We start from the raw sequence: 22,921 nt of genomic DNA on the forward strand, positions 1-22,921 counted from the left end.
AAAATTAGAGAAGGCTTGCCTTAGTGGGTATAGCTCCTGGCATACTTGGAGCCATGGATGTGAGCATGGGGTGGGCCTTGGGAAGATAGGGGTCTGCATGTGTGTGCTGGCAAATTGCAGGCCCCACTCTGGAGGGGAGGGCAATGCTTGAGCTTTTCTGTACCATTCCTGTGCTGAGTGGATGGGGGCTTCCAGGAGTGAGGCCTGGGCACCTGCCATCTGGGCTGATTTCTTTTGGAGGGCATCTAGGGTGGGAGGTTGGGCCCTCAGACTGGTGTGAGCAATGGTTCCCAGAACTTTAGAGATTGATGGTAAATTTGCTTGAGTCAAAACACACCTTCCGCCACTCGCAACTTCCCAATAGCCTAGATCAAAGTGAATTTGGAATTAAGATTTTCTCTTCAATTTCCTCAGTTTGGGATCCATGTTAGAGCTATCTGTGGCTTTGTATTTAAGTTCAATTTTGTAGACAAAAATTTTAGAACTGAAATTGGATAAGCCATCATCCTTGATCACCTGAATACCTTTCAGACTCATTTTTCTAAAAATCAAAAAGTCTGAATGTTCCCATAATGGCTGTGAAAAGACTTCGTGAAATAATTACTTAGGGAATGTAACAAGTGGACACAGCTCTACAGTAGACAAATATGAAAGTGACATGTTTGCTTATTTGATTTGACATCTGAAGGGCTTGTAATGGTTAGGGTTTCACTTGTCAATGTCATTGAAACTGTAAATAAAGGGCAGGGACTGTCTATTTAATTTGTTTCTTTTTTTTTAATTTTTTTTTTTTTTTTTTTTATGTATGATAGTCACAGAGAGAGAGAGAGAGAGGCAGAGACACAGGCAGAGGGAGAAGCAGGCTCCATGCACTGGAAGCCTGATGTGGGATTCGATCCCGGGTCTCCAGGATCACGCCCTGGGCCAAAGGCAGGCGCTAAACCGCTGCGCCACCCAGGGATCCCTTTAATTTGTTTCTATAGAGATACTTAATACGATTGATGACAATATGATTATAATAGGAAATCTAATGGTCATTGCAAGTTGTATTTAGACGTAGAGGAACATTAATATTTTTGAAATCTGCAGTCATTTTTATGAGGTAACATTCATGTAATGTTGTTAGATAATAACACGTAAAATGTTAATATTCTTTGTTTAATGTGCTTTTTTAAAAAGTAAAATAATTAACTGTAATTTGGAGAAGAAATCCCTGTCATGCATGACTTTTTCTTTACAGTAAATGTCTTAACAATTAGTTTTTTAAAAATATTTTGCGGGATCCCTGGGTGGCGCAGCGGTTTGCCGCCTGCCTTTGGCCCAGGGCACAATCCTGGAGACCCGGGATCGAATCCCACTTCAAGCTCCCAGTGCATGGAGCCTGCTTCTCCCTCTGCCTATGTCTCTGCCTCTCTCTCTCTCTCTGTGACTATCATAAATAAATTTTAAAAAAATTAAAAATATTTTGCATCTTAGCAGCTTATTTGTTAAAGTTCTTTGCAGTAGCTCAAGCAAGCTATTTTTTCCTTAATAACTATGTTGTTGCTTGTTTTCCAATTTGAATAGGAAATTGAATCAGTGCCCTACGTCTCATGTTTCCTTAACTACTCATAAATTCAACAAATTCCTTTGCTGGTGGTTTTTTGTGTTTTGTTTATTTTGTTTTTCAATAATATCCAGGAGATTTATTTGGTTTCAACTCCTCTCTCCTGACCTATGAAGGTACAGGTTATTTTAGTGGCAAATGCCTGGTTTCTTACTGAAGTGGTTTAACCATGAGAAGGGAGGTCAGAAGAGAAGTGTACCATGAAGCACACTCCAAACCCTTGGGCCTTGTCTCTATTCCAAGTGCGTTTTGTACATTTGGAGCTTGAACTCTAAATGAGTTTTTAACATTCTTTCTTTATATGTATAGCTCCATAAAAGTGAAATCATTGAATGTGAGAGCCTAGTGTTAGGACTACATGATCATAGACTACTTAATATTATTCATGTTATTTGAAAAAGAAAGTGGGCAGCCCAGGTGGCTCAGCGGTTTAGCGCCGCCTTCAGCCCAGGGTGTGATCCCGGAGTCCCACGTCAGGCTCCCTGCATGGAGCCTGCTTCCCTGTCTACCTTGTGTCTCTGCCTCTCTCTCTCTCTCTCTCTCTCTCTCTCACGAATAAATAAATAAAATCTTAAAAAAAGAAAAGGAAAGAAAAAATATTAGATTGATATTTGGGAAACTTATTTTTAAAAATATTTTATTTAAATTCAATTTGCCAATATATAGGATATTAGGGAAACTTATATGTAAAATTAGAAATGTTTCCTCTCTGAACAATTTAAAATTGTATTTTGTTAAATACAAATACGTTTTGTATTTCCCCAATAGTTTCAAACAATGAGGTTAAATATATTTTCATAGACTTTTTCTTGTTTTCTAGTATACTTAAATAGGTTTAATACAATTGATGATGATTACAGATTGATTTTTTCCCTTAGCTTTCCTTAGAGCTCTTGACATTCTCTCTCAATACTTAATTTTTTTATTCTCAATTGTATAAAAGGCACCTGAAGAGCTTAGTTTTAAATTCCCCTCAAAGCAATAAACATAGCATAGTCATTCCTTCTGTTTAATAACCCTCTTTGCTTCTCCACTCTATGTCAGTGCTGGAACCAAAATTTTCTGTCTAATTAGTATTAAATATTTTTACACAGGCTCTCTTAGGAGAGGGCCTCTTGTGATTTCACCAATGAGACTAATATCCAATAAAATATGAGATTTATTATCATTTGGTTATGCAATTCAATTTTTAAAAAGAATGTTAAATGATTTTTTTTTATTTTAAAATATCTACTTATTTATGATAGACATAGAGAGAGAGAGAAAGAGGCAGAGACACAGGAGGAGGGAGAAGCAGGCTCCACGCCGGGAGACCCATGCAGGACTCGATCCCGGGACTCCAGGATTGCGCCCTGGACCAAAGGCAGGCGCCAAAGCGCTGAGCCACCCAGGGATCCCCTGTTAAATGATTTTTAAAAAAATATTTTATTTGTTTACTCATGAGAGACACACACAGAGAGAGGCAGAGACACAGAGAGGGAGAAGCAGGCTCCATGCAGGGAGCCCTATGTGGGACTCAATCCCAGGTCCCTAGGACCACGCCCTGGACCAAATGTGGTGCTAAACCCCTGAGCCACCCGGGCTGCCCTGATTTTATTTATTTGAGAGAGTGAGCAAGCATGCAAGCAGAGGGAGAGGGAAAGAATTTCAAGCAGACTCTGGGCTGAGTGTGTAGGCAGTCATGGGGCTCCTCATGACCCTGAAATCATGACCTGAGCCAAAACCAAGAGTCAGACCTTTAACCGACTGAGCTGCCCAGGCACCTCCAATTTTTAAAATTTTTGAGAAAAATATAACGAATGAGGCAAAGCATGAATGGACTCAGTTACAGAACATTTTTAGGGAATAATACATCTAAGATTATATAGACCACTAAAGGGAGCATTCTTTTTGTCTTGTATATCTGTCTCTTAGGGAGCCATTGGTGGGAATTGATGAGTCAGCCTGTAAAGTAGGAAGTGCCTATACATGTTGAGAGCAGTGTCCTGTGGATAGAGCACTGACATGCTAAGGGGTAAAAAGGAAGACTGGCTGTCTGTGGGATAGGAAAACACAGACTGCATCTCACTCTGTTCTGATCTTAATGTATGATATCTCCCCTTGTCACTTGATGATGACCACTGAAAGTTGCACTGTTCTCTTCTTTTTAGCTAGAATGGGTACTAGGAAAAAAGTTCACGCATTCGTCCGTGTCAAACCCACCGATGACTTTGCTCATGAGATGATCAAATACGGAGATGACAACAAAGTAAGTGGAACATGCTTGTCTTCACTGGCCTGCCCCTCTCTGTCCCACCTTGCTACAACTTGACCCTGTCTCTAAACATCCTTTAGGAACCAAGACGGGGAGATCCCTGGGTGGCTCAGCTGTTTAGCGCCTGCCTTTGGCCCAGGGCATGATCCTGGAGTCCCGGGATTGAGTCCCCCGTCGGGCTCCCAGCATGGAGCCTTCTTCTCTCTCTCTCTCTCTCTATGTCTATTTATCATGAATAAATAAGTAAGTAAGTAAGTAAATAAATAAATAAATCTTAAAAAAAAAAAAAAAAAAAGAACCAAGATGGGGATCCCTGGGTGGCTCAGCAGTTTAGCACCTGCCTTCGGCCCAGGGCATGATTCTGGAGACCCAGGATTGAGTCCCACATTGGGCTCCCTGCATGGAGTCTGCTTCTCCCTCTGCCTGTGTCTCTGCCTCTCTCTCTCTCTCTCTCTCTGTGTGCCTCTCATGAATAAATAAGTAAAATCTAAAAAAAAAAAAAAAAAAAAAGAACTGAGACAGAATTGATAAAAGTTGAGATGGACTTCAGAGTCCCAACAAGTCCAAACCCCTCCCTCTGAATTGCTTCTGATGAGGAAACTCCTGAAGTTCCCGTTTTTAATTGTATTTTTGATTAATAGATTTACCTTCATCCTCATATCTGATACATAAAAACTGACATTTGTCCACACAAAACTTTCTGGTGATCAGATCTGCTTTTATATAACCACCACTCCCCTGGGGGGGGGGGGGCGGGGGGGCATCCAGTAAGAATGTCCTAAGTCGATAACTGTTAAAGTTGCCAAACCAGTGGGAAAAACTCTTATCTGAAAAACTGGGAAGATTGATCCATCCCCTTGCCTTTATCACTATCCTGACAAACTTTTTGAAGCCCATGACAGACTTGGGACAGGTTGAGAAAGCCCTATGTTTTCATTCAGCAAACAGCTGTGAATCTCCTTCGGGCAACATGGAGACATTCTTTAAGGGAAGAATTCAATAGCAAACTACCCAGGCTTTCCAAGTCCTGGCAGTCAGAAAAAAACTCACGTATAGCCCTGTGAAGTATATCTTGCTGGACACATTTTCAATGAACACAGAAGCACAGAGCATTTAATGTGTGGATGGACCAAGCCTCTTTTTCTTGATCTTACTTTTTCTGCATATGGCTGTGTCTTGGCTCCTGAATTAGGGCATCTAGTATAAAGTTCCAAGAAGACTCTCTTTACATCAGAAGTCCCCATTGTGAAGACTGAAACCTACCACTGACCTAACATAATGTGTTCCTAAACCAGCTACTGCCATAATGGCTTGCTCTGGAGGGTTCTAAAAAAATATATTTTTTAAGATTTATTTATTTATTTATTTATTTATTTGTGATAGACATAGAGAGAGGCAGAGACACAGGAGGAGTGAGAAACAGGCTCCATGCCGGGCGTGGGACTCGATCCCTGGACTCCAAGATCGTGCCCTAGGCCAAAGGCAGGCGCCAAACCGCTGAGCCACCCAAGGATCCCTAAATTTTTTTTTTAATCTGTTCATCTAAATTACAAATGGGTAGGCACCCTTAATTTGCTGTAGTACCAGTGAGGAACTAAGTCTGAGAAGCCAAGAAGAGCCTCTTCTGTGGCTATTAATTCATCATTATTCACAGTGGGCTATAGTATGTTAAAGATGTGGCTCAAGCCCAGACCTGTGTCCCCACTGTTCTCTCTGGCCTAATTCAAGACCTCACTGTGCTTAATGAATGTGTCTAAAGCTTGTTTAGTAGAAACATGGTGAATGTTCTTGACACCCACTCCCCCTATTTCATACATGGGGGAACAGAGACAAATAGTACCCTCTAATCTAAGGTGACAAGTCCTGAAACTAGGAGGTGCTTCGGTCTCCTGATCCTTCCGCCTTGAGGGTTGTGTGGCTTCCCTGCAGGATCTTCCCTCTCCCATCTCAAAGAAATCATTAGACTATTGGCCCATTTGTGGAAGTACCTATTCTTCCTAAAGTTCACTTCCTCTCTCTTTTCCAAGTCAGGCCTCAGCTGGCAGTGAGTTTTTCATACTGGTTTCCTAAAAACTAGCTCACTCTCTCTTTTCCTCTCTTTTTAGAGCATTGATATTCATATAAAAAAAGATCTTCAGAAAGGAGTTGTCAATAACAAGCAGACAGACTGGTCATTCAAGCTGGATGGAGTTCTCCACAATGCCTCCCAGGACTTGGTGTATGAGACAGTGGCAAAGGACGTGGTTGCTCAGGCTCTCGATGGATACAATGGTAATTTAGTTAATTGATAGTTGTTTTACGTAAGAACCCGCAGAACCCTTCCTGGAGGAAGAGATGCAAGTGTTTTATGGTGACTAGAATAAAAGATAACCTCACATGCTAACTTCTGATTGCTTATTTGTCTATCTCCATATTCTTATGGTGGAAAACTGATTATTTGCTTGGTGATATTGTGGCCATGACTTGATCCAAAGTTCTGGGATCCTGCCTTCTTAGGAAGATAGGAAGGCTGTGGCTCTCCATAGGTCATGGGGATTGAACTATTATCCTGTTCCAAATCTCTCAAATATTAGCTTTGAGGATAGTTTCCTTATGAATTTGATTGAATTCAAATAGTTTTCTCTTGGCTACCTGGTAGGAGCTACTTCATTCTACTGGCGAAATCAGTCACTCTTCCTATTCCAGTATGGGGTTATTTACATATAGCACAGAAAAATGGAGTAGAGTTGGATTGCCTTAACAAATTACAAGCAGCTTTATTGGGAAATTTTTACAAACTAATTCAGTCTAAGATTGCTTGAAAATTTGAAAGTCTGTAGAAAAGATATATCACAATTTGTAAACTTTGCCAATGTGACTAGAATGCTCCCTATCTGCAAGTTTTAGGTCTTCTGTTAAAAAGTCTGTGTAGGGAGGCACCTGGGTGGCTCAGTCAGGTTGGCAGAAGGCAGTCCCAGGATCGAGCCCCGCATCAGGTTTCCTACTCAATGGGGAGCCTGCTTCTCCCTCTCCCTCTGCTGCTCCCCCTACTTGCGCTCTTTCTCAAATGAATGAAATCTTTAAAAAAAAAAAAAAATCTGTTTAGGGTTGATGCCCACACATTGTAATGTATCCCGCTTGAGATACATAGCTGTGGTCTTCATTGACCCTGAAGGCATATGTCCCCGAGGAGGTAAAGACAGAGCAACTGAGAAGGCCTAGAAGGTTGAGAGTCTTGGGCCCTGGGTGCTGTGGAATCATAAATGGGCTTTGAGTCCCAAATGCAGTGACTTCTTCCTACACATTTGTGTTAGTGGACACTTTCTTTTTGAAAAAAAGATTTTATTTATTTATTTGAGAGAGAGCATGCTTGCGAACAAGGGCTGGGGGAGGGGCAGCAGAAAAGGGAGAAGCAGACTCCCTGCTGAGCAGAGGGCTAAATCTAAGATCCATGATCTGAGCTGAAGGCAGGCACTTAACCAACTGAGCCACCCAGGCACCCCAGTAGACACTGTTTCTGACCTCAGCTTACATGCTGAGTTAGAGCCCCTTGTGTAAAACCTACCAACCAACCCCAGGAACTAGAGGATTGGTGTGGTGAAGGCAAATGCTGATTTCCACGGTCCAGCATTGCCCCGAAGCAGCGTTTGGGATGGGTCTGGCTCAGGATGGCCAAACCAGGAGGAAGGGCAGAGGGGAATGGGAGCCCAGGATGATAGCATAGTTCATGTCCCAGAGCCTAGTGGTGATGGTAGAGTAGACCCCATAGATGTTAGAGGTGCAAGAGGAAGTCTTCCTGAAGAGGGTGGTGGGACCAGATCAGGACCCATCATGATGATGTTTCAAAAGTGGCATGGGACCAACTAGCAGCCCTGTTTAATCCTGTGGGAGCTTGCATTCTACAGAGGATTTTCCCCATTAACAGGAAGTTTCCTTCCCATGCCCATTTCTTCCCCAGGGATTCCCCCCCCTCAAGGGATTTTGAAAGCTCTTCTGGCCTCCTGCTTGGCCAGCTCCAGTGAGGCTTCCACCCGAGACTCTGGCAGTTCATGGCTTTGCTAAAGAAGAGCTGCAGTTCAGTGTTCCTATCTCCCATCTCACCTGATTAGGAAAATTGCCAGTTCTGCTCCCTGGGATTCCCTGCTCTGCTCGGAAGCTCTAGGGTCAGATCTTCTCTTGGCACAGGGAGCAGTAGAGCATTACATGGGGCACAAATTCAGAGCAGCAGTCTCTGTTTTGACCACTTATATCTGTTTCCCTGCCCACCCACCTCCAATGGCAGGAATTCCTCAGGTCCATGGCTGCTTCTGATGGCCACCTTCACACCAGGGGTCAGGCTGGCACCAGACATACTGGGGAATAAGAGAGCTATCCTTGGAGCTATTTTCCTGGACATTACCAAGACGTGCTTCCAAATATTTGCAGGTACCATCATGTGTTACGGGCAGACAGGAGCTGGCAAGACATACACCATGACAGGGACAACCGAGAATTACAAGCACCGGGGGATCCTTCCTCGTGCCCTACAGCAGGTAGAGCGGGCCCACAGGTGGGGTGCCACAGAAGGTCCCCTCTCTACCACAGCTGCTGCCGACCTCAGGCCTGCTATTGAAGACAGGATAAGCATTGCAGGGGTGAGGGTGCAGGGGCCTCAGGAAACCGAAGTTTCAAAGTCTGACCCAAGCTTATGTGGAGCCAGTTTCTTCATTTGTGAAGGAGGGATTTGGACACGCCAACTGACCTCTTGCTGCTGCGCTGATCTGTGATCCTATAGTTTGGATCACAGAAAATTTGGAGGTCCTAATCGTGTTCCTTCCTTGTTTTAATGAGGGGGATATAGACTCCTGCAGAATTTCCCTACTGGCCTGCTCTGGCTTCTTCTACCACCTCAGCCCCAGAAAGAGCAAACGGAAGAAGAAGGGCACAATGTGAGCTTTCAGGGCTGTCAGCCCTGGGGGTCTGGGAACTCTGAAGACAGGACAGAGGGGCCTTCCTTTGGAGTTCTGGGAGGACCCTCTTTTAGGATGTAGGAGGCAAAGGGCTTTTCCCCAAAAGCGTCTTGAGATTTTAGAGCTGTGTCTTATAAGAAATGGAGATGACCCTCTAGTGAATAAACCACTCATGCTCTGATTTGTGAAGCAATATCCTTTGTGCCCCACTGTTAGAGCTTCAGGATCTCAGCATCTTAGACTTCAGTAGTCAAGCCCAGTGCTGCCCAGTAGAAATATAATGGAAGTCAGACTTGCAATTTTGAGTTTTGTCATGACCACAGTTTAAGAAGAAAAACAGGTGAAGTTGATTTTAAGAATGTATTTTATGTAACTCCATATATGCAAAATATAATTTCCACATGTGGTCGATATGAAAATCCTTGAGGTATTTTACATTATTTTTCTCATACTAAGTCTTTGCAGTGTGTATTTTACACTTATGGCCCATTTCAAGTTAGACACTAAATACATACCAGGCATACTGGATCTGTATTTAGATTTCATAAAATTGGGCAGCCCCAGTGGCGCAGCGGTTTGGCGCCGCCTGCAGCCTGGGGTGTGATCCTGGAGACCCGGGATCAGGTCCCACATCGGGCTCCCTGCATAGAACCTGCTTCTCCCTCTCCCTGTGTCTCTGCCTCTCTCTCTGTGTCTATGAATAAATAAATAAAATCTTTAAAAAAAAAAAAAAGATTTCATAAAATTTACCATTGAAAAAGTATAAACCCAAGTTATTCCAAACATACTGAAAAGTTTACCAGTAACTGAATTTTGGAGCCACTTTGAAATTTAAATTCAAATTAATTACAATTAAATAAAATTTAAAATTCAGTTCCTCAATTGCATCAGCCACATTTCAAGTGCTCTGCAGCCACCTGTGGCTAGTGTCTACCATGTTGGACAGCACATACCTGGACTGTTAGAGCCAGGTGGGAGCCTCAGGGGATCATCCAGCCCAACCTTCCCCTGCATTTGACAGTTAAGAAAGTTAAGGTCCAGAGAAGGGGAAAGACCAGTCCAAAGTCACCTGGCCATAAGTACCAGGGAGGGTATTAACAGTTGGGAAGGCTGAGTTTGGTCTTGGCTTCTCTTACTAGCTGAGTGACCACAGACAAACAATTTCATTTCATGGAGCTTTCTAACAGATGGGCATAGCCCCCTGCCCTGCTTCAATCACAGAGGAATTTTGAGAATGGAATTAAATAATAGTTGTGAAAGAGGCTTATATATAGTGAGACCCCATAAAATAAGGGATCTGCACCCCAGAGTCCTTTCCATTCATCATGTCATGGGACTGTGCAACCTGTTAAGTCAGGCCTTAAAAAACTACATGACCGTAAGTATCACTCAATGGACTTAATACTAGTAATTGTTGATGATGATGACCATCATGCCAGCTAGACTACAAATTCTTTTATGACAAAGATTTTTTAAAGATTTTATTTATTCATGAGAAACAGAGAGAGGCAGACAGAGACACAGGCAGAGGGAGAAGCAGGCTCCATGCAGGAAGCCTGATGCAGGACTCGATCCCAGGACTGCGGGATCATGCACTGAGCCAAAGGCAGACGCTCAACCACTGAGCCACCCAGGTGTCCCGATTTTTTTCTTTTTTAAGATTTTATTTATTTATTTGAGAGAGAGAGAGAGAGAGAGAAAACGTGAGCAAGGTCCGGGAGAGCCAGGGGGAGAGGGAGAAGCAGATGCCCCACTGAGCAAGGAGCCTGATTGGAGCTCATCCCAGGGCCCTGAGACCATGACTTGAACCAAAGTCAGACAGTTAACTGACTGAGCCACCCAGGTGGTGTCTCAGGGCAAAGATTTTTTTCATTGTACATCTTGTTCTCTGCTGAAGTCAGAACTCTCCTAACACTGGCTGGTCATTGGAGTTTTGCTCTTGGTGACTGCCATCCAATATCCCATCTAGGTTTTTAGGATGATCGAAGAACGCCCCACACATGCCATCACTGTGCGTGTTTCCTACCTGGAAATCTACAATGAAAGTCTATTTGATCTCCTGTCTACTCTGCCCTGTGTTGGACCATCAGTCACACCAATGACCATTGTGGAAAACCCTCAAGGGGTCTTCATTAAGGGCTTATCAGTCCACCTTACAAGTCAGGAGGAAGATGCCTTCAGCCTCCTTTTTGAGGTGAGATGAGCAAGTCTAAGGGCTCCTTCCTTCTTTCTCTCCTACGCTCCCTCCTTCCTTCTCTTTTTTTCTTTTCCTCCCTTCCTCTTTCTTAGTTTTTTACTTACTTTGATAATCAGAATGAATATTAATATTTGCTCATTTAGCAAGTTCAGATAGTAAAGAAAAAAATACTGAAACAGAAAAAGAATTCACTTGCCTGTTTCCTACAAACAGCAACAATAATGTATATCTTGGCTTATTTCCTTCCTGTCTTACCACCACCACCCCCATCTACACAATTTTTTAACATAGTTGAAATTGTCCTTTTTTTCAGTTAACATGAAATTGTAAACATGTGTAGTATAGGAAAAAATAAGGATTAACATCCTTAGTGTATAAGAGCTCTTACAAATCCAAAAATTCCCCAGCATATGCTATTCTTTTAAAAGTCATATAGGTTGGAACTCTTACACATTGTTGTTGAAATGTACAATGGTGCAGCCATTTTGGCAGTTTCCTAATAAGCTAAATACTAATTTTATCATAGGACCTAGCAATTCTATCCCTATTTACCCAAGAGAAACAAAAGCATAGGTTGACACAAAGACTTCTAGGCAAATATTATAGCAGCATTATTCATAATAGCCAGACTGGAAATAATCAAAATATCAATCACCTAGTGAAAAAAAATCACCTAGTGAATGGATAAACAAAATGTACATCCATACAATGGGAAACTATTCAGCAATAAAAAGAAATGGAGTACTGATATATGCTACAATATGGATGAATCTTTAAAAGGGTAAGTAAAAGAAACACAAAAGATCCATACGTATGATTCCATTCATTTGAAATGTCCCAGTAGGCACATCTTTAGAGAAAGCAGGTTAGTGGTTGCCCAGGGGAAGGAATGGGAAATGGTTGTAGTTGGGCCCAGGGAACTTCTTGGAGTGATGTTTCCACATTTCTAAAATAGGATTGTGGTGATGGGGACACCTGGCTGGCTCAGCAGTTGAGCAGCTGACTTTGGCTTAGGGTGTGATCCCACAGTCCCAGGATCAAGTCCCGCATCGGGCTCCCTGCGTGGAGCCTGCTTCTCCCTCTGCCTGTGTCTCTGCTTCTCTCTCTGTGTGTCTCTCGTGAATGAATGAATACAATCTTAAAAAAAAAAAGGATTGTGGTGATGGTTGCACAAATCTATACATCTACTAAAAACAATCACTGAATTATACTTTTTTTTTACTGAATTGTATACTTAAAGCAGAGAATTTTATGCTATTTAAATTATATGTCAATAAAACTTTTTTATTTTAATTTTAAAGCATTTATTTATTTATTCATGAGAGACACAGAGAGGCAGGCAGAGACAGAGGTAGAGGGAGAAGCAGGCTCCATGCAGGGAGCCAGATGTGAGACCTGATCCCGAGACTGCGGGATCACACCCTGAGCCAAAGGCAGATGCTCAACCACTGAGCCACCCAGGCGTCCCTATAAAAGTTTTTTTTTAAAAAGTCACATGGGGGGCACAGTGGTTGAACATCTGCCTTTGGCTCAGTGTGTGATCCCAGGGTCCTAGGATTGAGTCCCACATTGAGCTCCCCACAGGGAGCCTGCTTCTCCGTCTGCCTATGTCTCTGGCTCTCTTTCTCTCTCTCTCTTGAATAAATAAATAAGATCTTAAAAAAAGAAAAGTCGGGATCCCTGGGTGGCGCAGCGGTTTAGCGCCTGCCTTTGGCCCAGGGCGCAATCCTGGAGACCCGGGATCGAATCCCACATCAGGCTCCCGGTGCATGGAGCCTGCTTCTCCCTTCTGCCTATGTCTCCGCCTCTCTCTCTCTCTCTCTCTGTGTGGCTATCATAAAAAAAAAAAAAAAAAAAAAGGTCACATAAATGTCCTCAGGAGTGATTTACACCCAGAGCCCTTGCATCTGCAGGCAGGAGAGTGTCCCAGGAGGCAGCAGTAGGGTATTCTTGTTTTATTGTTGCTCCTAACATTTCACCATGACTAATGATGTTTGCTATAGACTTTTGGTGGCTTCAGGTTAAAGAAGGTCCAAGTTCGGGAAGAATTTTTATCATGAATTAATATTCATACCCTTAGTAGTAACCACTCTCTTGTGATCATTTCATTGGTTTTCTTTCTAGCTTTACCACCTTTGTTTCCTCCAACAGCTTTATTTATTTTTTTTGAAATTTGTTATATGAAAGAAATCACATAAGATGAATTCTTATTACTTTTTCCTTTTATCTACTTTTTATGTGAAATTCATCTGCATTCTTGCTTTATATTTTTAATTGTCATCATCATTGTATTACATTGGGTGAATATATCACGAGTTAGTTATCCTCCCTACTACTGATGGACATTTGGGTTTTCCTAATTTGGGGGATATTTCAAACAATGCCACTGGGAAGATTCTTGTTTATCTTTTGGTGCACACAGCACAAATTTTTCTAGGACTGAAATTTTGGGTGGTTGAGTATGTGTGTCTTAAGTTTTCTCAGGTAATGCCAACTCTTTTCCGTAACAGTACATTCCCACAGCAGGTTATCAGAATCCTGAGTATATTGACCTTAAAATTTTGACCAATCTGTCTGGGTCTGGTGTGTGGTGTTTCCCACTATGGTCTTCTGTTATCATCTTTGATTACTAATCGAATTAAGGACCTTTTCGTGTGTTTATTGACCATTTGGGTTTCCCTTTTCCTGTCTTTTGTTTTCTTTACAGATGTCCTTTCTTTCTTTCTCTTACCTGTCTGCGTGAATTCTTTATATACTCTGAAAACTAATTATTTTTCAATTATATCTATTGCAAATATCTTATATTTCTTGTGGCTTTTTTTTCTCTCTGTGTTATATGATGAACAAAAATTCTAGATTTTAGGTTAACTGTGTAAATTTTTTGTTTTGGCTTACTTTTTTAAAAAAATAAATTTATTTATTTGAGAGCAAGAGAGGGAGTGAGAATGAGAGAGAGCACAAGCAGCAGGGAGGAAGAGGGGAAGTTGCAGAGGGGCAAGCAGACTCCTGGCTGAGCAGGGAGCCTGATGTGGAGCTCCATCCCAGGACCCTGGAATCACAACTGAGCCAAAGGCAGATACTTAATGGACTGAACCACCCAGGTGCCCTTGTTTTGCCTTTTCATGTAAAGAGTATATAAAAGAATTTTCTTTTAAAAATCCATGGATAGAATTCATCATCGAAGTCATCCGATCCTGGACTTTGTTGAAAGATTTTTGATTACTGATTCAATCTCCATACTAATAATTGTTCTGTACATATTTTCTATTTCATCATAACTCCGTCTTGGTGATCTGACAGTATTTATTTTTTACCTGAAACCTTTCCTTCCACTTGGGACGCCACTATTTAGGTGTCCCTAAATATTCAATTTTAAAATAATTATAACACAGGGCACCTGGGTGGCTCAGTGGTTGAGTGTCTGCCTTTGGCTCAGGGTGTGATCCTGGGGTCTGGGATCGAGTCCCACATTGAGCTTCCTGCATGGAGCCTGCTTCTCCCTCTGCCTGTGTCTCTGGCCCTCTCTGTGTCTCTCATGAATAAATAAATAAAATCTTTTTAAGAATAAAATAAAGTCAAATATTTAAAAATAAGACTTCTCAAAATGTAAAATTCATAAAAACCTTTCCCCTCCTCCTGGATTCCATAGGAATCTTAGGATTGTTGCCTTGTCTGTTATGTTTTTGGTTTTTGACTCCACAGAGGCATCATCATTGTTTTATATAGTCTATATTCTTTTATATGTACCCTCATATTTACCACTTTCATTGCGTTTTCTTTTTTTTCTCCATAACCTTCCTCTGGAGAATGTTTTCCTTTTTTTCTGTTATACATTCTTTATAGTGAGCAAGTTGATACCAAGTTTCTTGTTTATTGAGATATTTTTGCTGGCTGTAAAATTCTATTTCGGCATTTGCTTCTACCATATTAAAGATATTACTGCAAAGTTACGGTTTCCATTGTTAGTAGTGAGAAGTCAATCGTCAGTCTATTATTCAGCAGGCTTTTCAATGTATGTTAGTCTGCATTGTCTGAGAAGCAGTTGCTGAGATGGGATTAAATGTGCAAAGATTTTATGAAGGGAAGTTCCTGTGTCAACAAACCAGGAAGGGATCTGGGGTAAGCTGCATAGCTGTCAAGCCACCATGCAAGTCCTACCTCAGGTAAAGGGAAGAAAGGTCACATAGATGTCTCCTAGACTGCTATGCCACGTAAGACGAGTTAGCAAAGAACTCTTCGTGGAGGGGATTGCACTTCTCAGGCCACCAGAGATTGCCTAGTGGAAGCCAAAAAGACAAGGGGAGAGGGCAGTTCACAAAGAGGGGACCCTTATACCCTTCACAATGTCACTGAATTTATAGGACAAGTGATAGTGAGAAGCTGTAGGAGACATGGCCACAGGGGTGAGCAAGGGGGGCAGCCAGGTCTGCTCCATAGCTTAGGGCTTTCCCTCCTCTTCAGGTGTTCCACTCTCCCCAAGGGGCCCTGTTGTCACCATTTTGGGACTTGTTCAGAGCATTTCTCTGGCGCCTTTAAGGAGACTGGAGTCCCTCCCACAAGGACCTTTTTCTCTTAAGAACAGCCATTTCCACCATTTTAAAGTGTATTTTGGTCATAGCACCCAATCCTGTGAATTAGAGACCAGGGCCTGCTGTCCCTTTAAAACTACAAATAATTGGGCAGCCTGGGTGACTCAGCAGTTTTAGTGCAGCCTTCAGCCCAGGGCCTGATCCTGGAGACCCAGATTGAGTCCCATATTCGGCTCCCTGCATGGAGCCTGCTTCTGCCTCTGCCTGTGTCTCTGCCTCTCTCTCTCTCTCTCTCTTTCTGTCTCTCATGAATAAATAAATAAAATCTTTAAAAAAAAAAAAAACTACAAATTATTCATTTTTCATAAATTTTAAAAGTAATAACATGTTCACTGGAATGTCTAGGTGGCTCAGTCAGTTAAGCATCTGCCTTTGGCTCTGGTCACCATCTCGGAGTCCTGGGATCAAGCCCCACGTTGGACTCCCTGCTCAGTGGGGAGTCTGCTTCTCCTTCTCCCTCTGCCCCTCCCCCTACTATGCATACACATGCATTCTCTCTCAAATAAATAAAATATTTTTTAAAAAGTAATAACATGTTCACTGTAAAAATATGAAAACATACACCTATATAAAAAGAACAAATGGGGGCACCTGGCAGGCTAAGTTGGTGGAGCACAGGGCTCTTGATCTCCGGATTGTGAGTTCAGCCCACATTGGGTGTGGAAATTACTTAAAAATAAAATGTTTTTTAAAAATGAAAAAAATAAAGAAATGACCTCTAAGCCCCAACCTAGAAGTGACCATTCTGAGCATCTTGTCTATGAATGCTTTCTTATGTGAATGCTTTTGCATTCCTTAGGTGGTCCTATCATATGATTTTACCCACCACATCGATTGATTTGCAAATGGTGCACCGTCTTTTCATCCCAGGGGTTAGTCCCACATCACCCTGGTATATGATCCTTTTAATGTGCTGTCGAAGTTAGTTTGCTATGATTTTGGATTCTGTGTTTCTCTATTATTAAAAAATATTTGTCAACATTTTCCTGGCTGTATAACATTCCATTGTATAGACCATCCCCTAATCACTGAATATGTAGATTGATTGTGAATTGGTATTCATGAACATTTCTAGAACTCTTCATTCTTACTGCTACTTTGCTTTGCAGAAAGATCTATAAATTCTCATATCCGTAGCGGAGGGTGATGGTCTAGGTCTGGACCCCCAGTTGGTCTGCCATTCTACTAATTTATAAACAATTTTTAAAAAAGATTTTATTTATTCATGAGAAACACAGAAAGAGAGAGGCAGAGACACAGGCAGAGGGAGAAGCAGGTTCCATGCAGGGAGCCCGACGCGGGACTTGATCCTGGGTCTCCAGGATCGTGCCCTGGGCCGAAGGCAAGCATCAAACCACTGAGCCACCCAGGGATCCCCTCTACTAATTTATAAATGAGATTTCTCTGGAAGGTCTGATTGCAGTAACATGAGATCACTTGTGTAGCTTTTGGGTGTAGTTGAAAATGACCCAAACATGGGCGCCTGGGTGGCTCAGTTGGTTAAACGTCTGCCTTTAGTCCAGGTCATGATTCCAGAGTCCTGGGATCGAGCCTCACATTAGGCTCCCTGCTCAGAGGGGAGCAGCTTCTCCCTCTCTTTCTGCCCCTCCCCCTGTTTGTGCTTTTCTCTGTCTCAAATAAATAAATAAAATCTTTTTTAAAAAATGAAAATCAACCAAACACCTCATTATTTTAATTTTTCAAAATGTCTATGTTTTCCCTCCTCTTCAGGGAGAGACCAACAGGATTATAGCCTCCCACACGATGAACAAAAACTCATCCAGGTCACACTGCATTTTTACCATCTATGTGGAGGTGAGTGTGAGCTCCTTGAATAGCCTGGGAGGGGCGGCCGAATTCCATGGGGCCTGCTCTGTCAGAAGTTTCTCCCTGTGACATCTGACCTCTGTTTGAATGTTTCATAGGCCCATTCACGGACTTTATCAGATGAAAAGTATATCACTTCCAAAATTAACCTGGTGGATCTAGCAGGCTCGGAAAGGCTAAAGAAGTCTGGGGTAAGTGGGTAGCAGGAGGATTCTCCTTAACAAGTCATAACCCTGTTGCCGGCATAGCGCCTGTGTACATGGGCTGTACCTCGTGGGGCATTTGAGAGCCCAGTCCTCAGCTCAGCACAGTAGAGCACACAGGCTTGACTCTGTGGAGCTGGAGGGACGGAATTTGTAGAGATGAACCAGCAGCAACACAGTTGCAGTTCCTACCTAATGGGTGTTTTGTAAACATTAAATGAGATGATGGCCCCTAAATTCTTAGCAAGGTACTCAACCCTCAGTAAGTGCTCAGGAAATGCTTTGTGCTAGTATTAGCCTTTCTCTGTGTATGCAGGTGAGTGTTCACATGAGTCTTTTGGTGAGTATTTCATCTCAGATATTCATATGAGTGTAAGTAGTAGCATACATAGTCACAGGAGTATGCAGTGAGCATTCCTATGTGCATTTTTTAAAAAGATTTTATTTATTTTAGAGAGAGAGGGAGAAGGAAGGTGGGGAGGAACAGAGGGAGAGGGACAGACTCCTTACTGAGCACAGAGCCCAACAAGGGGCTTGATCCCACCCCCCTGAGATCATGACCTGAGCTGAAATCAAGAGTCAGACACTTAAGTGTCTGAGCCACCCAGGCATCCCTCCTATGTACATTAATATAAGTGTTTTTAACTGTATGATAGTCACAGAATGATTTATCAAGTATCTGCACAAATATTCCTATGCATATTCACTCTTTTTTTTTTAAATCTTATTTATTTATGATAGTTATACAGAGAGAAAGAGAGAGGCAGAGACATAGGCAGAGGGAGAAGCAGGCTCCATGTACTGGGAGCCCGATGTGGGATTTGATCCTGGGTCTCTAGGATCGCGCCCTGGGCCAAAGGCAGGCGCCAAACCGCTACGCCCACCCAGGGATCCCTGCATATTCACTCTTAAGTGAGCATTCATATGAATAGTCACATAAGTATTCATGTTCACGTGAAGGCTCCCATGAATATTTGCATGGGCATTCCTGGGAGTATTAGTATTAGCGGGAGATGGAATACATTTCCATGACACTGAGAAGAAGAGCTGGCTCTAGGAGGTTCTGGCCTGGCCACCCACCTGCAGTGTTCTCGGTGGGGCAGCTTCCCCATGTGATGAGTGGAACTGACCTTTGGTTTGTAGTCTGAGGGCCGAGTCCTGAAGGAAGCCACCTACATCAACAAGTCGCTGTCATTCCTGGAGCAGGCCATCATTGCCCTCGGGGACCAGAAGCGGGACCACATCCCCTTCCGGCAGTGCAAGCTCACCCACGCCCTAAAGGACTCGTTAGGTGAGGGTGCGGTTGGTTCCCCAGGGAGGAGGGACAGGCCTGGCATAGCTGCTGCTGGTGGTCACAGAATGGCTCCCTTCCGGTTGCATGCACTTCCCGGCGGCCTTTTCACAGTGACGCCAGACACAGCTGGAGAGGCAGAAGCATGTGTGGTACCCTCTTCCATCACCCACGGCCTGCTGTGCTGGTCCTTCAGAACCTTTGCCTAAACTTTTGCCACTGCTGGGAATACCTTCTTATTTCCCCCATCCCTAAACCTGGCAGAACCCTTCACGGCCCTTACGACCAGGTGGTGGGCCTCACCCATGCCGCCTTCTCTTCTCCTGTAGCCTCCCTGACAGAGGAGCAGGCTGTGTCTTTTCATCCTTGTATCTCCAGGTTTTCATGTTGGGACTGATGGCACAGTCTTGGGTGTCTGCTTATTAATTGAGTGCTGCCAGTAGCAAAGCCCTGGCCCACAGCCCTCTCCCTGCCCCTCCCTGCTCCAAGCTCTTGCCCTCGCTTCTCTTTTAGGTATGTCCAGTGGCTTTTCCCCTTCCCTTCCCTTCTCCAGCCTTATACATGCTGGGGTGTGTCTCCTCTGACCCTATCTGAGTCAGCTCAAGTGGCCAGAACAAAACACCATTGATGGGGGGGCTCGAACAAGAGACATTTATCTCTCATAGCCCTGGAGGCTGGAGACCCCAGATCGGAGTTCAGCATAGATGGTTCCTGGTGAAGATTCTGGCTCATAGATGGCTGCTTTCCTGCGGTGCTTTCACACAGCAGAGAGAAAGAAAGAAAGAGAGAGGGACCAGAAAGAGAGTTCTGGTCTCTCTCTCTCTCTCTTTTTTAGGGCCACTAATCCCATTATGGGGGCTTCACCCTCTCAGGACCTCATCTAAACATGATTACCTCCCCCAAGCCTCATCTCCAGATGCCATCACTTAGGAGGGTAGAACTTCAACGTAAGAAGTTTGACAGGACACAAACACTCAATCCATAACAGACCTCCACCAGCCTCGAAGGAATCTCTTGGCAGAAAACCCACATGGTTTATGGCCTTTCCGTGTCCTGCTTTCCACAGGGGGAAATTGCAATATGGTCCTCTTGACGAACATCTATGGAGAAGCCTCCCAATTAGAAGAGACGGTACGTCAAGACAGCCCATGCAACCTAGTTGGAATCCCTTCTCATATGTTCCAGGGCTGGGTAAGGCTGGCTCCAGGCTGGCTAAGCCGGCATATCAGCCATAGACATTGTCAGGAGGAAAAGGATCCAGGGGATGAATCAGCCAAACTTGCTGCTGGAGGCCTGGGCAGAATCCAAATACCAAGTACTAAGGGGCAGAGGCTGTGTTGAGAAAAAGACAAGGCAGGGAGCAGGCACAGTGTGGGGGCCTGTGTGAGGAGTTACACAGAGGGCAAGGGCCAGGCTTCCTGGGGTGCTGTTCCTGTGAATTGGGACCAAGGATAGCTGATTTCTTGTCCTTCATAATTATACAATTAAAAATCTTAGAAGCACCAGAGTTCCAGGCTGTGGTTATAAGGCCAGTAGGAGCTGACAGGTGCTAAGCATGTGCTGTGTATAGGGTGGTGAGGGGTGGTGGGAAGAGCAGCTCAGTAGAGGTGAGTTATCTGTGGCCCTAGGCTTCAGGGTTCCTTGCCATGGCCCTAAGGAACGTGAGCGGCCCAGATGAAGGAGTCCTTCAGAGGAAGAGGGACTCTTCCTCAAACTGGGGTGAGGAGGGTGGGCCCTGAACCGTCTGGGGTTAAAGGCAGTACAGAAAGCAAAGATGCTCCTGGCAGAGGGGACTGTGGGCCTGAAGGTGTGAGCCATGCCAGGAATCTCTGGCCACCACAGGGGAGGCCACGGGAAAAAAGGGGAGAGAAAAACTGTGGAGGCTGCGTGGGCCCCGGTGGCCAGGCTGACGCCTTGGCTCTGGTTGGCTCTGGCTGGTTGCTGGGGTGTCCTGGGGTTTGGATAGGGGAGGGCTATGGCCAGAGTTATGACTCAGGGCGATTAACCAAGCTGCAGGACCCAGGTGACCTGGGAGGGTACAAGCTTATGAGAATCAGAGGTAGTCAGATTGGCGCTAATGGCCAAGGCAGTGACACACATGAGCTCACACAGCTGGGCACCCTGGCAGTGGTTCCCTTCTTCCTCTGAAGGGCCACACATCATATATAAAGCAGATTTGGAAAGCTCTCCATAGATATTTTGTTTTGTCAAGTGCAGATGTTCAGGGCAAGCTGCAGTCATCAGGAGAATCCACTTCGGTGAAATAGGTCCTTTCCAGGCACACTGCAAGGCAAGATGTTCCTGCAGGGCCTCCCAGTTTCTTGCATTAGGGACCATCCCTGTGTCCAGAGAGTGTGTCCTGGGACTTGGAAGGCCAAGGAGGGAGCTCCTGCTGACGCACAGGCAACATCCCCAGAGGGAGGCTCCAGGAACCTCCCAGTCTCATAGCATAACAAAGCACATGTGAACCCCAAGAGGAACCATATGAAAATTGGGCCTCCGACTGCCTTGTTGAAAAATGTCCTCCAAGACAGTGGAAGGCCCCCCTCTCTCTCTCTCCTTGTCCCCACCTCTGAGGTCGTCACCACACAGGAAGCAGGTCTCCTGGTACCTGCCTTCCTGGGGGGTTTGTGACCCAGGAAGGAGCCCGCAGAGCCCAGAGTTGCCGCAGGGGTTTGAGACAAAGGCATAATGGAGTGTGGAAGCTAATGCTTCTCTTTTTCAAATGCTTTAAACCGTTAACACTGTTCCTGTGAAAGGATCATATTGCTTTACTCCTTGACAGTGCATGTATATGTGGGAGTAAACACAGTGAGGGAGTCCTGGCCACACTTCTGGTGAGTGTGGAGCAAGACAGCTTGATTCCAGTCTCATACAGAAGCAGCTGTCTCCTCCTGAGGGCTTGCTGTGAGCCACTTCTGTATAGAACATGTCACAGACTGGGGCGCCCGGTGGCTCAGTCGGCTAATCGTCTGCCTTCTGCTCATATCATGATCCCAGGGACCTGGGATTGAGCCCTATATTGTGCTCCCTGCTCAGCGGGGTACCTACCTCCCCCTCTCCTGCAACCCCTGCTTGTGCTCTCTTTCTCTCTCTGTCAAATAAATACAATCTTTAAGGAAAAAAAAAAAAAAAAAACATGTCACAGACCTCTTCATTAGCCTCCCAGGCTCTGGGAGGCAGGTTTCCCCAATCTTACAGAGGAGTTAGAAGAAGTTGGCCAACAGCAGAGTTCTTAACCACTAAACCAGACTGCTTGAAGGAAGAGTCCTTTCAGGGCCCCAAGCCAGCCCAGTATGATGTGAGGCTGGGATCTCAGGGCCCCCTTGTGCTACCACTGGCTGTTCCCCGCTGCCAGGGAGCAGCCCTCCACCTCTCATGTAACAACAGTGCAGAGGGGCACAGCATTGGGGCTGTTTCTCAAGTGCCTACTCATGTGACTGCCTCATGGGCTTCTAGCCATAATTACCCCTGCCTGGCTGCCCCTCCAGAGGGACTTGGGAGGAACCCCCAAGAAGGAGACCCCATACTTCACTTTGGAATATGTCTACATGCAGAGATTTATCTTTCCCGGTAGACTCCTTTGACCTGCTTTGCAAATGTCTCTATTCACAGCAATTGGCCAAAGACATAGAGGTCTGTGATCTGTTTTTCAGCTGTCTTCACTGCGGTTCGCCAGCAGGATGAAGCTGGTCACCACTGAGCCTGCCATCAATGAGAAGTACGATGCTGAGGTACTTAGGGGCTTGTGGGCAAGAGTCTCACTGTAGAGAAAGTGTGTGGGTTTGCTGCCGAGGACACAAGACTGGCTTCCCTTGCCACCTCAACTAAAGATACGCATGCAATCCTCTGTCAGTCGTTTTAGCCCTGGACAGGCCAGAGTCTCCAGGGTCTCTGAAGACCCCCTAGGGGGCCACCCAGGTGAGAGGGCTAGGTCAGGTTACCACCCAGTTCATGTGTGAGGCTTCAGGGCTTCTGACTACCCAGGGCTTCTATATGAGAGTTCCTTAGAGCTAACTGTTCCAG

General features: G+C 44.4%; 1 protein-coding gene across 10 annotated transcripts in view; it reads left to right on the plus strand.

Annotated features, from left to right (window-relative positions):
- Positions 1–22,921, plus strand: part of KIF9 (kinesin family member 9) — a 55,874-nt gene that overhangs the window by 1,922 nt on the left and 31,031 nt on the right. For 6 of the 10 annotated variants that reach the window (XM_077859105.1, XM_077859101.1, XM_077859102.1 and 3 more), the window contains 9 exons: positions 3,757–3,854; positions 5,966–6,131; positions 8,265–8,371; positions 10,758–10,982; positions 17,306–17,389; positions 17,500–17,592; positions 18,748–18,895; positions 19,962–20,026; positions 22,552–22,629. In XM_077859105.1, the coding sequence (XP_077715231.1) occupies positions 3,757–3,854; positions 5,966–6,131; positions 8,265–8,371; positions 10,758–10,982; positions 17,306–17,389; positions 17,500–17,592; positions 18,748–18,895; positions 19,962–20,026; positions 22,552–22,629 (1,064 nt within the window). The remainder of the gene's footprint in view (positions 1–3,756; positions 3,855–5,965; positions 6,132–8,264; positions 8,372–10,757; positions 10,983–17,305; positions 17,390–17,499; positions 17,593–18,747; positions 18,896–19,961; positions 20,027–22,551; positions 22,630–22,921) is intronic. The other 4 variants (XM_077859106.1, XM_077859104.1, XM_077859100.1 and 1 more) reach the window with 3 other exon arrangements.

This window comes from Canis aureus, chromosome 19 (genome assembly GCF_053574225.1).
Source record: "Canis aureus isolate CA01 chromosome 19, VMU_Caureus_v.1.0, whole genome shotgun sequence".
Taxonomy (NCBI): domain Eukaryota; kingdom Metazoa; phylum Chordata; class Mammalia; order Carnivora; family Canidae; genus Canis; species Canis aureus.